This window comes from Anolis sagrei, chromosome 1 (genome assembly GCF_037176765.1).
Source record: "Anolis sagrei isolate rAnoSag1 chromosome 1, rAnoSag1.mat, whole genome shotgun sequence".
Classification (NCBI taxonomy): domain Eukaryota; kingdom Metazoa; phylum Chordata; class Lepidosauria; order Squamata; family Dactyloidae; genus Anolis; species Anolis sagrei.
The window spans coordinates 288,646,606-288,661,675 of NC_090021.1; the positions used below are offsets into that span (position 1 = coordinate 288,646,606).

The 15,070-nt window shown below is 40.4% G+C and overlaps 2 protein-coding genes across 3 annotated transcripts in view; one reads left to right on the forward strand and one right to left on the reverse strand.

Annotated features, from left to right (window-relative positions):
• Window positions 1-5,422, forward strand: part of LTK (leukocyte receptor tyrosine kinase) — a 139,960-nt gene extending 134,538 nt beyond the window's left edge. For both annotated transcript variants that reach the window (XM_060760745.2, XM_060760753.2), the window contains exon 29: window positions 917-5,422. In XM_060760745.2, coding sequence (XP_060616728.2) covers window positions 917-1,690 — 774 coding nt within the window. In that variant the 3' untranslated portion in view covers window positions 1,691-5,422. The remainder of the gene's footprint in view (window positions 1-916) is intronic.
• A 1,960-nt stretch (window positions 5,423-7,382) lies between these two features.
• Window positions 7,383-15,070, reverse strand: part of ITPKA (inositol-trisphosphate 3-kinase A) — a 77,695-nt gene continuing 70,007 nt past the window's right edge. Inside the window, exons 5-7 of the mRNA XM_060760733.2 lie at window positions 12,472-12,573; window positions 10,888-10,959; window positions 7,383-10,136 (exon numbers count right to left, since the gene is read on the reverse strand). Of these exons, the coding sequence (XP_060616716.2) occupies window positions 9,933-10,136; window positions 10,888-10,959; window positions 12,472-12,573 (378 nt within the window). The 3' untranslated portion in view covers window positions 7,383-9,932. The remainder of the gene's footprint in view (window positions 10,137-10,887; window positions 10,960-12,471; window positions 12,574-15,070) is intronic.

Consider the following 15,070-nt stretch of genomic DNA (forward strand, 5'->3'; position numbering starts at 1 on the left):
CCCAAGTAACTGTAGTCCAAGAAAAAAAATCAGCTCCCCTCATCATCAGGAAAATGAAGACAAAGTACAGTTTGGGGCAAAGTATCAGATTCCCCAAGACCCACAAAGAGAGGTGAAAAAGCAAGAGAGATGAGAGGAGTATTTCTTGCCTAAGCAAACCCTATGAAATTCAGAATGTAGAGTTGGCAGCCGAATGGAAATCACACAGCACCAATCAGTGCAAAAAAGCTTGTCATCAGCCTGAGTGTACTGGGACTGATGTCCTTCCCATACGGGTTTCTTTTCACAAAAGGCAACATGGTTATGGATTTTAAAATGCAATGGGTTGCATTCAGTGAATAGAGAGGAGCCATTAAATGAATGGAACTTAAAAACATTTTTCTCCATTCTACAATAAGATTATGCTTATGCTCATGTCAGTGTGTTCTGTAGCAGAAGAAAATGCCATGTTACGTATTTACTGTAGGTATGTTGGTGCCCGGATCTGAGTAAGCTAAAAATGTAAAATGACACCAGCTTGGAACAATTCTTTTTTCTTTTTAAAAGCAGGGTTGGCAAGCAGGCTTTTGGTGCTATTTTTGCTCTCAGGAATGTAGAAGCAGTTGTAAAGCTTGCAGTAGGAGGAGGAACATTATTATTCAAGCGCTTCATAGTTAAGTTATAAATGTGGCCTTCTAAAGGGGATGCCCCATGAAATCATTAAGTCCAAGGAATGGAGTTTTCTTCCTGGAGCATTGCAGACAAGGGAAACATTAATCCACATACACATATGCACCAATGTCACATCTCCAATCATAGGTAGGTAACTTATAGCTCAGTCATGTCTGCATGTCAGATTTGATTGGATAGAATTTGGGAAGTCAAACAAATTTGCTTCCAGAGAGGAAGGAACTGAACTGAAATGCTTATTTTTCAGGACCCTGATGTGATCAATACAGAGCTGCCCATTGAATGCAGCCCAACACCAGATGATGAAGGAAGCACTGAATTGCATCCAAATAGTTCCACTGGCATGGTTCCTTTCCTGGGGAACTCTACCTGTACGCCTCAGACAAACCCCCGAACACTGGAAGATCATAATTCAGGGAACAAATATGGGCAATGTCCACAAGAGTTGCTAGTGGAGAACCTTGGTAACTGGATAGGCAGAGGACTGAGCTTGCCTGGCACCAGTGATTCCAGCAGTGAGGCTTGGGCTCAGTCAACCATAGACCCAAAACTGGATTCCACAAGTCAGCCAAAGCAGAAGTTGAAGAACAAAACTAAAAACCTTTGGAATCCAACATATGGGTCCTGGGTCTTGGAGAACACTTGCCAGCCCAGTCCCAGCTCCAAACTCAATCCAACACAAGAACGGGAAGATTCTGGTTTTGATGGGAACTGCAGTTCTTCTCCCAGTTCTCGAGCATCACCTTCATCTCCAAGCCAGAACCATTCACCTCATATTGATATTGCTGGGATTGAACTGGTGAAGCTACAGAATTTTCCCTGTGGCAATGTGAATTATGCTTATGATGACCTCTGCTATGAAGCAAATAGGCCTTCACCTTTGGCAGCAGAGTCAACCACAGTTTTGAGGAGTGCCAGTCTGCACAGAGATGGCACACTTTTCTCAAAGCCAGAGAAAACCTCAAGAGAGAGGGACTCTGGCCTCTCCTTATCTGACGATCTCAGTGTCACACCTGTGTAATAGGGGATGCTCTTCCAAAGAGTTAGGCCTTCGCTCTGGGAGTATGTCCAGAACAGCAATGAAAATGCCTGTTTTTTGTTGTCTCTTCCCTTCTTTCCTTCCAGCTCTTCCTCCCACTCTCCACCCTCTAGAAACAAACGGATTAATGTTGTTTTGCTCTGGCTGCCAGCACTGTGAATACCCAATGAAGTATTTCAAAATTATAAAAGTTGATCCAACCTATTAAGCCATTGCTTGCAGTTACAGGATATAATGAGGTCCTTGCTAATGGTCCATGGAGGCAGTCACACCCAATCACCTCCAGTGAAAAATTATCCCTACCACAAGAGGTCAGAATTGGCAAAAACATGAGTTACTGTTATAGCCCAATGGTCTGTATTGCACTTTCCAGATGATCAATTATTAAGTCTGATTTAGTGAGTAAAAAATGGGTTTGCATTGGATACAATGACTGAAAGCTATAGGTTGCAACAAGGAAGGACCAGTATTTTCACAACAGAAGATCCAAGGTATTGTCGAAAGCTTTCATGGCCTGAATCACTGGGTTGTTGTAGGTTTTTCCGGGCTATATGGCCATGTTCTAGAGGCATTTTCTCCTGAACATCAGGAGAAAATGCCTCTAGAATATGGCCATATAGCCCGGAAAAACCTATAACAACCCAGAAGATCCAAAGTTTGAGGAAGGCATATAAAATTTGTTTTCTTCAGAAAAAGCATTAAAATGTAGGAAAGTAAACTGTCTTTATTTTAAGAGGAAAATGGAATTGATATAATCTTTTTTCATTACTGAATGTTGCTTTGCACCACAATCTAGGTCTCGGGAATACTCTTCAATGCATAAAATGAACAAGATTTTTTAATAGACTTACAAGGAACTCTGTCTTTTTAAAAAAGCACTGTTCAACAGTAGTAATTCACACTCTTGTATTAATTGTTTGGTAAACTGAACATTATATATATATATTCAAAGCTCTTCTATGGTGAAACATGATAAAGGCCATTATTTGAGGCGAGGTCACCAAGAAACATTTTGATTCTTTTTAGGTGTCATCTGACATCTTTTTAAAGGCTGGTAATTGTATTTGTGTTATTAACAAATGTCTGCTAATCATGTGTAGGAGATATCTACTACTTACTATTAGCATGTCAAGCTTCAGAGTAGATGGATGAAAGGATACCAAGAAATCATGATTATCTACTTCAGCACATTAACAGAGCTCCTTAACACAGCATTATAGAAAGCCACAGCATTTCATAAGTAATTCAAGGATACTTTCCCCCTTTAAAATCACTATAAGGCAGGCCTGCACAACATGTGGCCCAAGGGCTGGATGCAGCCCACACAAGGAGTTGGTGCAGCTCGCAGAGGGGTGAAGCAGCAAAATAATAGCACCACCACAACCCTTGACTTCTTGGACCTGGGACACAGGGCTTTCTCCCATCTCCCCATCCCCTTTCCACTGCACCTTGAGGGGAAGAGAAAGAATCCAGATGGAGAGCATGGAGAGAGGGGGTGAGATGGGGGAAGCCCTATATGCAAGGAGCAGATGGTAATGTCTGTCCATTGCTCCTGACATGCAGGGCTTCTTCCTCCCATCTCTCAGCTCCTTGCTGCTGTGCCTGCAGAACAAAAGGGAAGCCTAAGGGAGGGCCTAGACTCCAGATCCCAGAGAGAGAGAGAGAGAAGCCAGATCCCAGATCTGGAGGCCAGTGATGGGGTCACTTTATGGTTGCCCTAAGTTGGAAACAACTTGAAGGCATGCAACAATAATCCTAATTAATCGTTAATTATACCTTTACTTGGAAAGTGAGGTGCTAAAAAACTGCCTGTGGCCCCAAGAAGTTTAGCCTATTTAATTTGAGCCGCTTACTACTGCCAAGTTATGCAGGCCTACTGTAAGGCATTCTTCATGGATGCAAAATTCTTGATTCCAGGAAGCTTCATGGAGAGCTTAGAGCCAGTAGCAGCTTGGGAATATTTTGTATATTCACCTCTCAAATACTTTCAAAGTAGAGAGTGAGTTGTGAAAGGCTTTGCAAGTTTTGCTGCAATATTTTATTTTCCCTCCTAAACTTAGAATTCCTATTCATGCAGTAAACACATAGAAGCAGGTGTTTTATATCCCTAACAGAGTTCTATTATCATCTCACTTCATCAAAATATACTTTTGGCCACCTTAATTTTTTTTCCTCACATGCCCATTGGCCCAAACTTTATTTTGGCTCCACTCTTGAGTACATTTAGGACACAGTTCTACAGTCCTTGGAAAGGTATGCTATTGTGAGTTCTCCCACCTAGCAAATCTTATCTTCCCTCACACCACTCTTCCCACTGTAAACATGGAACATCCACCACTTTTGCTAAGAGTGTGCCAACGGGGAAACAGCAAAAAGCAAGAGGAGTATGTCCTGGGCATAGAGGGGTTTTAAATGGTTCAAGTACCAAACTTTCTACTTACTGCAACACGTATTTTTACTGGTGATGGAGAAACAGCCGACCTTGGAACCAACGGGAGAGATCCCACTCCCATGTTCTACTACTATTAGCTAACCAGAGTTTTGGATTTAGTTTTCCACCTTAGAGCACTTTCTTCCCTTCTAGAATTGCCCTGAAAACAAAATCCATTGGAATCCTAAGGACTGAACATTAGTAATGGAGGCCTCTTATGACAGGGATATGACAGATTTTGAAATCAAGAGTTTTATAAAACTTTGTTGAACCAACTTTGTATGAACTGGTCTACAACCTAAAAACAGGGAATCTTGCCTTTGTGTTCCAGTTGTTCTCTCATAAGTGGTTTCTAATCATTGCATCAAGTTAAGATTATTTATGTTTCTGACTGCTTTATGGTTTGGTCTAAAGTATAAATATGCATACTCGTATTTATGTACCATTGTCACTGTGCAGAGGTAAAGATCTTCCACCACTTCACTGACACACTTAGAGAGCATTGCCTCAGGTCCAAATACAGCAAAAGAATCAAATAGGATCACAGTCACATACTGGTTAAGGATGAAGGTGAAATGATACTGACCACTACTCAAGTGGTGGGCACTCTTGAAGCTCATCTTCACTACCTTGCCTCTCTTAGTGATGCCGAATTAATAAAAATCATTTCCAATATAAGTTATTTTAAGGTACAGCCCTTGCTAGTATTTCCCTATATTTTCATATTATAGCTATGTAATCTAAGTTGACTGCTTTTGTAAAACACATTTTAGAATGGAGGCTTGATAGCAAAATGTATACAATAATATGGAGTTTGAATTTTTGGGCTTCCCTTGATGCATTTCCTTCTAACAACTTGATTTCCACAGCATCCCTGCAAGCCATTTTCTTTTCTCCCAGCCTTCCCTCTTTCTTATGCCCTATACCTTTCTCTAGCAATGTGCTTTCTTTGGACATCACGAATCCACCACCTCTTCAACTTTAAAAAAACCTTTCAACTTGATGTGATCCACCCATTTACTTTTAATTCCTTTCTGCAATAGCACAGAGAAACCATACACCCTGTGATAAAACTAAGCGATCTCAGCATCTTCACCATTTTTGTACTTACATGAATTGCTTTCAAGCGGCCCTTACCTCTAATAATGGCGACAGTGCTTGCCATCTTGCCCTTGGGGATCACTGTTCCGTTTGTGAATAATAAGTCTGCTTCTATGCAATTTCAATCCAGACAAGATGTATACTTCTATATTTGCAATGCTGAAATAAAGACATCCTAACAAGCTGCCTAGACTTTTCTGTCAACCACTCTGGGGATATAATAATAGAGGGATACCGTGTATGTTCCATAAAAAATGAAAGCTTCTAATCCACTTTTTGGAGAGTTTACCAATGCACTATATTTGTCACACTAAAATGTTAGGTTTTGTCCTTGATACTGTCCATTAATTTTAAGTGGACTGGAAGAGATTTTGTTCCTTTTGCATATAGCAAACTTCTCCATTCAACTGCTCTCCAGCTTTGTTTGAATACAGCTCCCAGAATTCCCTGCACCATGTGATTCTGGAAGTCATGGCCCAGCATAGCTTGCGGCTGCTATTGCTCTTGTACCATTGTAATCTCTGGCAAACAGGATTTACATATCTAGAGACAATACAAGCATGCTCATTATGAAGGAGTACTTCTACTTTAAAACAATATCTTAACTTTCAGGAATAAGACCTCCCTCCGAGGAGTTCATCATTGTCTGGCTGTAACACAATTATTTATGGGCAATGATATTGTGAATGCCTGCAGATGGTAGGCTCATTAGTTTGTTTCTGTAGGATGCACTGAGCTAAGGCAGAATAAATCCTTTAAGAAGCTACACTGATGCATTATTTTCTAGCATTACCTTAAAAAATGTTTTACCCAATTTGTTGGGATGCACGAAGATTGAAATAAAATTACTATTTATCATAAAAATAAGGGGCCCCTCCTTTTCATGCTGCATCAGGGATGCAAGTGTTTGGAAGTCACTATATTCTCCCTACTTGTTCAGCTTCCTCTTCCTAGACTCCCTTGTGCCATTCATGCGTCTAGAGACAGGTACCCAATTGGCACTGGAGTGGGGTCATCCCAGGTGACACCCTTAGAAATGCAGTTTCACCTCATGACTGCTTGGAAAGTATGTTTATAGGAGTGTCACACCCTGCAAGTTTCAACTCCTATCGCCTTTCTGGCTTGCATGCACTGGAGGTTATGTGGTGGCCCCTACCGTAACATTTGCCTTCAAACTTGTTGGTGAATCTACAGTGATTTGTAATTTTTACTTACAAATCAACTTGAAGAGTGAAGAGAGTTGTAAGATGCTTGATTCAGTTGCCTTGCAGTCCATCAATCTATCATGATGTCCCATTAGGAGCCTTTAGGTGTGGGGGATAGAGGCTTGCTGGTATGCCCACTTCAAGTTGGACCTCAGGTGACACAGAACCACACAGTGCTTGTGTGGTTGCCATCTCTGTTACTGACTCCTGCTCCAGGTCAAGAATCCAGTTCCTCATGTCCTTATGTGCCTCATGTCATGCCAACATATACAGATGTCACCATTAAAGTTGTGGCCATTTCATGCCAAACTCGTTCTCAGCCCTTCGTCAGCCTGCACCACTCCCGCACTAGTCCTACAACAATGGCTTTGTCCTTCCACCATTAGGTGTTCACAAAGTGCTGAGAGATGTTCCTGAGCAATAATTCTTGCAACTTTATCCATCAGCAGTGCTGATTCTCTGCACTCATTTTGGTCCAGATAATGAATCAGCTTGCCAATACAACACAAGTCTTGAAACAAAACAACATCGTTATTTGGTAACAAAGGAAAATATGACCTATTGGATTGCACCTTCTTATACATTTAAATGCTTATTAAAATACCAAGAGTATCCATGAGGGTGGGAGCTGAAAATTACCAATATCACATTGGGTGGAAGAGAAAATCTCATCATTACTTTCTCTGCTGTCGGTGTAAAAAACTTTATTCTCTGAGGCTGAGGTTTTGAATTGGAGACAATCCTTGACTATTTCCCAGCATTATACCTAGACAGGCTGCGATCCCTATATAATTAATCCATCATCACTCATATTCAAACAGATACTATTAGTATCTTTAATGTGCATGAATTTTATATTATATTGAATAGCAAAGGAAGAAAATAATGTATGTCAGAGGCACAAGGATCCCCAATATAAAAACTGAATTGACATGTCTTCAGTGAAATTTTTATTGAACTGGAACTATTAAACTTCTCAACCTATACAGTTAAGATGCCTATACAGTTGTTTGCAATGTAGTGTTCAGAGCAACATCCTCTACAAATACGACAAGACTTTCCGTCTGGTTACAAAAGAAGTAGAGTTGCGGCCATTTGAAGCATGAGTCCCCATCACTGAAGTATAATTCATGGAATTAAACAGTATATCAGATCTTCCATGCTTTCGTCACTGAAGATAAAAGATGCAACCATTATTTTTTGGAATATAGTTCCACATTTTATATCTTCTATGATAGCAGTAGGCAGGCTGGCACTCTTCCTATAGTTTTGGGCTATAACTCACATCGTAGCGAGCATGGCCAGGGATCATGAAGTTTAAAACATGTTTAGGACGCTGAGTTGCTTAGCTCTGCTTTAGAGGAACGAGGCTCAGTAACTGATAATGGATGCATCTCCCACCAGCACTACACTGGCATACCAAAGCTGCAATCCACACAAGAAATGTAGGGCCACATATTCCCCATCCCTACTACCTGGAGTTACATTGTCATAGCTATGGATATATTTCTAGTTGCAGCATTTTAGGCTGAAATCCTATGTGTTAATCCCAACTATAGTAGACCAACTGAAATCATGACTGATAGGGTAGTCAACTCAAGCGATCTCCTCCAATTGTGTTACAGCCTCCTAAAGCCTGGCACCAACAATGGCATCAAATCAAGAGAGTCAACCCCTGCCTAACCTCAGCCAACCTTTCTGTAGTGCATGCAGAGGCAACAACACACACAGTTGCTACTGCCACTGCTGGAACTAGTTTTGTGACAACTGACACATGTATCACATGATTAATGGAACTTTATGGCTAGGCTGCAAAACACAAGAAAAATGTTCTGCCAGATCAATCCATGATACTTTTTGTTAGTGACTTTAAGCCTTGATACCTCATAGAAGAAAAGGATGGAAGTTACAGTATTTTCTGTAACATAAGCCATCACTTTCACAACTGATTTGTTGCTGCAAAATATGTGGTTGCTATAGAAATACCACTTTCAAATGATGCACTAAACAGTTCTTAATACTTTCCCAAACAAAGTACCTAGCACCTTCTTTTTCAAGTCTTCAGTGTATCTCTATCTATCTCTAGAAAGATAACTATTTCTTTTAAATCTGCCAATATATTCATGCAGAAACTGCAGGTCTGGAATCAGTCAAAGCTAAAGCACTCTTACACCAAGCAACAAAACTGGCATCCTGATTCCTTGGACATGAAACATTTCAGTGTAAACTACATACGTCAGTTCTACCTTTACTAGCTCAACTACGCCAGTAAGATGTCATCCTTCAGATGTTCAAACATTCAGGTGCAATGCCAGCTGGCAAAAAGAGGTCATTTCTGGGCCAGCACAAACTTCTCTAAAATTGTTCTAAGCCCCTTTCAAAGCATACTGATGCTTTCTTTCTGGAATGTGTAGCATTTCTTGCATAAAACAATTAAAAATCCAGCAGGTTATAACAAGAGTCACAGATGAAAATATGGAGGCACTAGTGCAAAATCAAATGCAGACCCAATTCTCCCATATTTAGCCTTCTTCAAGGTATGACAGCTGATAGTATAGAACTCCCCAGGTTGACACAAGCAAAGGAAATTGATATTCAATCAAACCAACTCTGAGCTCAGTATAAAGCCATGCAAATTCACACCTTTTGCATGGATTTCTTTACACTGCAATCCTGTTTTGTGGGCAAGACTACAGGCTGGATTTGCATAAAACATTTTGAGCAGGGATTGCTTCTGCAACTGGCAAACTGCACAGCACTTTGGCAAAGGGAATAGAAAACTATGCATGAGAGGGGACAGGGAGAGAAAACAGATTGGGAGGGGAAGAAAGGCTGGGAAGAACAGAAGGGGTATGGGGAGAACAAGGGCAAATATACACTTGAATTGGCTAGTAGAAGCCCCAAGTGCCTTTTGGTTTCTGAAGATTGAGCAGCATTTTATGTACATTTTCAAATTTCCCTGCATTATAGTAACCAGATTGCTATTACTGTTATGACTTTAAAATAAAGGCTTGAAGGCCTTATATCTCTATACGGTGTTTCAAGGAAACCCCTGGAATGTGAACATCCCTTTGAATGGGGTGAGAAATAGAAAAGAGGCCGGCCTATTAATTTTGAAGACAACTCCTCCACAGAAGAGGTCTGGTCTCTTCAATCTCACTTGAGGCAAGCAACATTTATTCCAAGTTGCTAAAAGGTGATCCAGAATGATTTAGTTCATGAGTGAAGCAGTCACTTGGTCCTGATCCAATGTATAAATATTCAAGATTCATTCTGTTGTTCCATAAAACCGAATCCATCCAGTTTGCATTCCAGATCACTGCGTGGTGGCTCTACATTTCTATTTCTTTCTCCAGCAGCATCCTAGGTCCTTGTGTCCACAGAGTATGGCAAGTTTTAAAAGGCTTAACCTCTAGCAGAGGGATTGATTATGAAAAAAAATTAAAACTTAAGGTGAAGTCCTTTCCTGAACTTGCATCAGTTCCTCTCATCTCTCCAAGATACTTGCTAAGATAGCAATCAAATTGTCCAGTCCAAATAAGTATCCATCTTCCCGGTTTCCTTCCTCCCATGCAATCCTGTGATCCAGGGTCTGCTCATCTGGGAGAAGAGTAGTCTTTCCAAAATCAATAAGCCATACATTGGCATGCCCACTTTCATCATGAACAAATAGCAGTGAACTTCCGATTACCTGCAAAGAAAAGGGTAGAGAAATACTAATGTGATGTGTAAGAAGTTGCAGATTCTACAATTAGCTTACCCTTCATATATTTAGTAGCCAACATGCCAGGCAGAGAAGCATATATGAGTGACCTTTCTGTAACAAAAGCCCTACAACCAATCATAAGAATGACAACCTTTGTTTGTCTAGTTTCTGAATCAAATTTGAAGGATTTAGTATTAATTAAATTCATGCAGTGAGATGCATTTATTTTTTATTTTTTATCAAAAACACTGCGCAAATTAGTATAAAACTGATAAAAATAGAAAGAGCACAAGTGGCTAAACAGGCAACAGCAACCGCATTGTCTGTAGCCTCCAACAATTCTTCCTCTGTACATGAGACAGGACATTGCGGACAAGCATACAGTTGCTGTGTTATCTGCTCTGCTCCACAGTTGCACAAGGTGGAGGATTCTTTTAGGTAGTGCCATTTAGGTAGGAGGTTTCTACTATGGACTCAGGTTTAGTTTCAAGACTGGAAAGTAGATAAGCTGATCCCAAGTTGAGGTAGGGCTTTATAAACTGATTTAGTAAGAGGGAACTTGTCTTTGAGAAAAGAGTTGAGATCAGCTACATTTTAAGTTTCTTTTATGCACCTTACACAGCCATCATTTTGTCAAGGCTATTGTCAGAGCTTCCTTTCAAAGGAAATGGTAATAAATGACGAAGTTGCTTGAATCTTTACTGCACTGAATTCAAAAGCTTTCACCCATACTCACCTCATGCCGTTTGAAGAACTCTGAAGATTCGAGGATACCACGAATTTCATACAGACGTCTTAAATATTTTTTCTGTTAAAAAAGAGGGGTTGGTTACTTAACATTTTATGGTCATACAGATGGGTGGGCATTGGATAATTTGAGATGCCACCTGGTAGGAACATCAATGCAAATCCTAAAAATCCCTAGAACAGTAAATTGCTAACATTTAACTACTATTCATCTCTTGCAAAACTGTGATTCCTCGCAGTATTACTCTTCAAAATAAGTCCAACAGATAAGAGGGGATGAAATCAAAGCAGCCAGATCTATTGACTCCAGGAAAAGCCAAAAACTGACACACCAGCATTCCTCGCCAAAGCTGCAAACTGACCATTCAGGAACAAAGCCAGGTCTTTCAAAGGAACTGCTATCCCTTCACAGGCAGAACATCCATCATCAGATCTGTTTTCCTACCTGCTTATAGGCACTTCAGTATTGTGTGGATTAGGTCTCAGCTTGCTAGCCCACACACAGTCCATCATAGCCCCTGGGTTTAAGTTCAGGGTTACCAGGGTTAGGCGAGCTGTATGCCATCACCATACAGATGGCACCGTATTCCAGTTATCTGGACAGCTTCTTGCAGTGGTTCATATAGTTGTTCAACAACATGGAGAACAAGATGTAACCCTTTATGGCTGACTAGCTGTCCCCTGCCACGCATTGCTATGGCCCAGTCTGTGTATATGTGTTTTGTGTGTGTATATATTTGTGTATGTATTTGTATATATGTGTATATATGTGGTTTTGTACATGCGTTGCAATGCATTATTTATTTATTTTTAGATTTTAAGTCTCTTCTGCTGTGTTTTTCTGAGTGATGGTCACTCGTTGGCCTGATAGGTGTATTGTGTCCAAATATGGTGTCAATTCATCCAGTGGTTTTTGAGTTATGTTAATCCCACAAACTAACACTACATTTTTATTTATATAGATTATATAGGCCTCACAGTCAAAGAAACAAGTAGAAGTTATCTTAACTGTGAATCCCAGCAGCACCTCTTGAAGCTGCATTTTACATAAGATTGAAACAAAAACATGGACTTTATTATCCCAATTCTGTTGGGTGACCAAGAAAAATGCTATAGATGCAAAAAAAAAAACTACTAAGAGATCCAGCAAATTAACAGAAACCCACTCCTCATTTAGTTCCTGAAACAAATCATCTACCAAGGTTTTTAAAAAGAGGCCATTTCATCTAAAATCAAGCCAGATATCACACTAAAATAGGTCTAAATGACAAAGATAATCCTAGAAATCCTGGTGTTGGGCCACCACCAAAAGCTCAGACACTTTACACACAAGACTGGAATTTACCTAATATATCCAGGACTGAGGCCTGTTAAAAGGGGATGGGAGGTGTTTTCCACCATCACCACCAAGCTATTACAAAGAAAATGGTGGCAACATAGGTTCTTCTGGTTTAAAAAAAAAAAGCAATGATGCCAAATATCAATTTCTCCTTTGGTCACCTCAATTAAGCAGCCAAAGCAAGGCTCAATAATAATGCAAGCAGGTGGCATTAAGCGTATATGTTTGGCTTACCAATATAGCAGTATCTTCTTTAATGAATTCCATAAAAACGTGGAAAACTTGCTCCCATGTCTTGGTTGTCTTGAAGTTGGTATTACAACTCCCATCAGCCTTCTGCAAATTATAAAGAGAAAGAAGAGGAATAAAGTGAGTTGTTATTTATAGGGGGGATGACAAAAAAGGCAAAAGCCCAGGTTTCTGAAGCCTGAGAAAGTTAACTTGAAACAAATGATTTAAGACTAATTTCAAGATGGATGTCTTTTATCGAAATGCAAGTAAACCATACCAGTAAGGAGAACTACTCACTGCTATGTCTATGTGTGTATGTGTCTTTGGGTCACCCGTTAACACATGATTAATTCCATTGATGTTCCTTAGGAAAGGAACACTCAAAGGTGGCTTTGCCCGTTTCATCCACTGCAGTACCTAGTATGAATTGGGGGTCTACCATCCAAGTACTAACCAAGATCAGATGAAATTTGGTATCTTTGGGGTATTTAGGCATACTATTTGCAAAAGTCATCATCAGTCCAATACTATGTCTAAAGACACCAAGGTCCTATCATTGTGGGAGGGAGTAGGAGAAGGTGTTCTCTGCTTTAGCACCCAAGTTCTGGAACCCCAACTTGCAATTAATCTATATAAATAAAATGCAATGTTAGTTTGTGAGATTAACATAACTCAAAAACCACTGGATGAATCGACACCAAATTTGGACACAATACACCTCTCAGGCCCATCAGTGACTATCATTCATAAAAACACAGAAAAACACAGCAGAAGAGACTTAAAAAGCCAAAAAAAAAGCCAAAAGATGCTACAGCACATGTGCAAAAAATGACACACACACACACACACACCGGTAAACAAAACACATCCCAATTCCTGCATATTTCCAATTTCCTATTCCTGGACTGTAACTCCCAGGAAGATAAGATAGATAGATTAGATAGAGCTATATAGGAAGGTAGATAAATCAATCAGGAGGACTGCTGGGTGTTGCAGTCCAAGAATAGGTAGAAAAGGAGGAAAGAAGAGAAAGCGGAAGTGACAGAAAAAGGGAGGAAGGAAGGAAGGGAAGAGGGAGAAAAGGAAGGAAGGAAAGAAGGAAAGACTAAAATTGAGGGAAGGAAGGAGAGAAAGAAAGAAGGAGAGGAAGAGGGAGTGAAGGTTGGGCACAGCAACATGTGGTAATAAATCCAGCTAGTAATAAATAAAGTAACTCTCCTCTGCCTGATGCCTCCAAGATGCATTGCATTACAACTAGGTTCCTCCAGAAGTTGACCATAGAACCACATTGGAGGACTCAAGATAACATTTCTCTAGGCATTGCTAGTTCTCCTGTGAGATTCTATGAAGTGCTGTGCCTGAAATGGAATAAAACATCTTCCGTTTCAGGTAAGAAAAATAGAATCCAAGATTATGTGCAAAAATCGTATTACAGTAAGGGTCCTGGAAAGAGATCTCTTGTGTAATACATGGGCCTACTGCAAATAATTCTCAGTGCCATTTGAGAAATAATATGCTTTGGGTCAGAGCCAGATTTGGTAAATCTTACACAAAACCATTGAAATCTAAGGTACTTAAACTCAGCATGATTAAATTAAATCCAATTATTTCTCTGTTCTTAAGTGTGACTAAGTGAATCCAACCTACACTGTAAACAAGGTGAGTGGGAAGGAATACAATGAATGAATTCCGCACTTGTGGAAAGAGCACTATGTTCTGAAATCAGTGCTTCTATCAATTAAAGAATTCAAAATAAACCTTCCTAAAACTGAATGAAATTCGGCCTGGGTTGGTAGCACCATGCTCAGTAAAATCTGGTCTCATGTTTATCAGTTATACAATGATCTTTCAGCTGATTTCAAAAACTGCATGACAAGCTTATGGCGATTTTTTTCGTAGCTTCTCATCCAGTGCTTCTGCTCCAAATGTGTGGGCCAGGCTCAAGCACAAGTGCATACAGGCTGACAAGATGAGAAAGTTATGCAACTGCAGTGTATATCGTAGGCAGAGAAATCTCAGAAAACTCTGAAGTGATGTACTCCTGCATGTCTGTGAACACATAGAAAGGATCCTTTCAGGCTGCTACCAGATGGCACACTAGCTGTGTGATCTGTAACACCCGCTTAACAATTACTAGAGGAGAAAATCTAACAGGATCCTTTAGATTTTTCGACTAATATCCATGCCTGACACAACACCCATATTTATGGGGAGTAGGCACATACCCCCATTTGAAATGGTTGATTTATTTACATGCTACTAATACCCACCCAACCCCACTCAAAAAAGCTTTCAGATTCTATTGTTCTATTAATATGGGACCCAATATTATATCCCAGTTCCTCCCGGAATTTAGTCCCCACCTCCAACTCTGGGGGGTGGCTACATGCCTTCCAGAAGTTGACCCAGGAGGGCATTCAGCAACCACCAGCCCCCTGTTTCACCCCTAAACTTACTGCTGGCATGCTCAGCCCCCCACCCCACCCAGTCCAGAGTTCCTGGCATGTCAAAATAACACAGCAGGTTGTGGGGAGGAGAGGGATTTCCCTCCAGGAGCCCAAAAAAACAGGATCACTGTGGGGATTGACCCTGGGATTGTGGA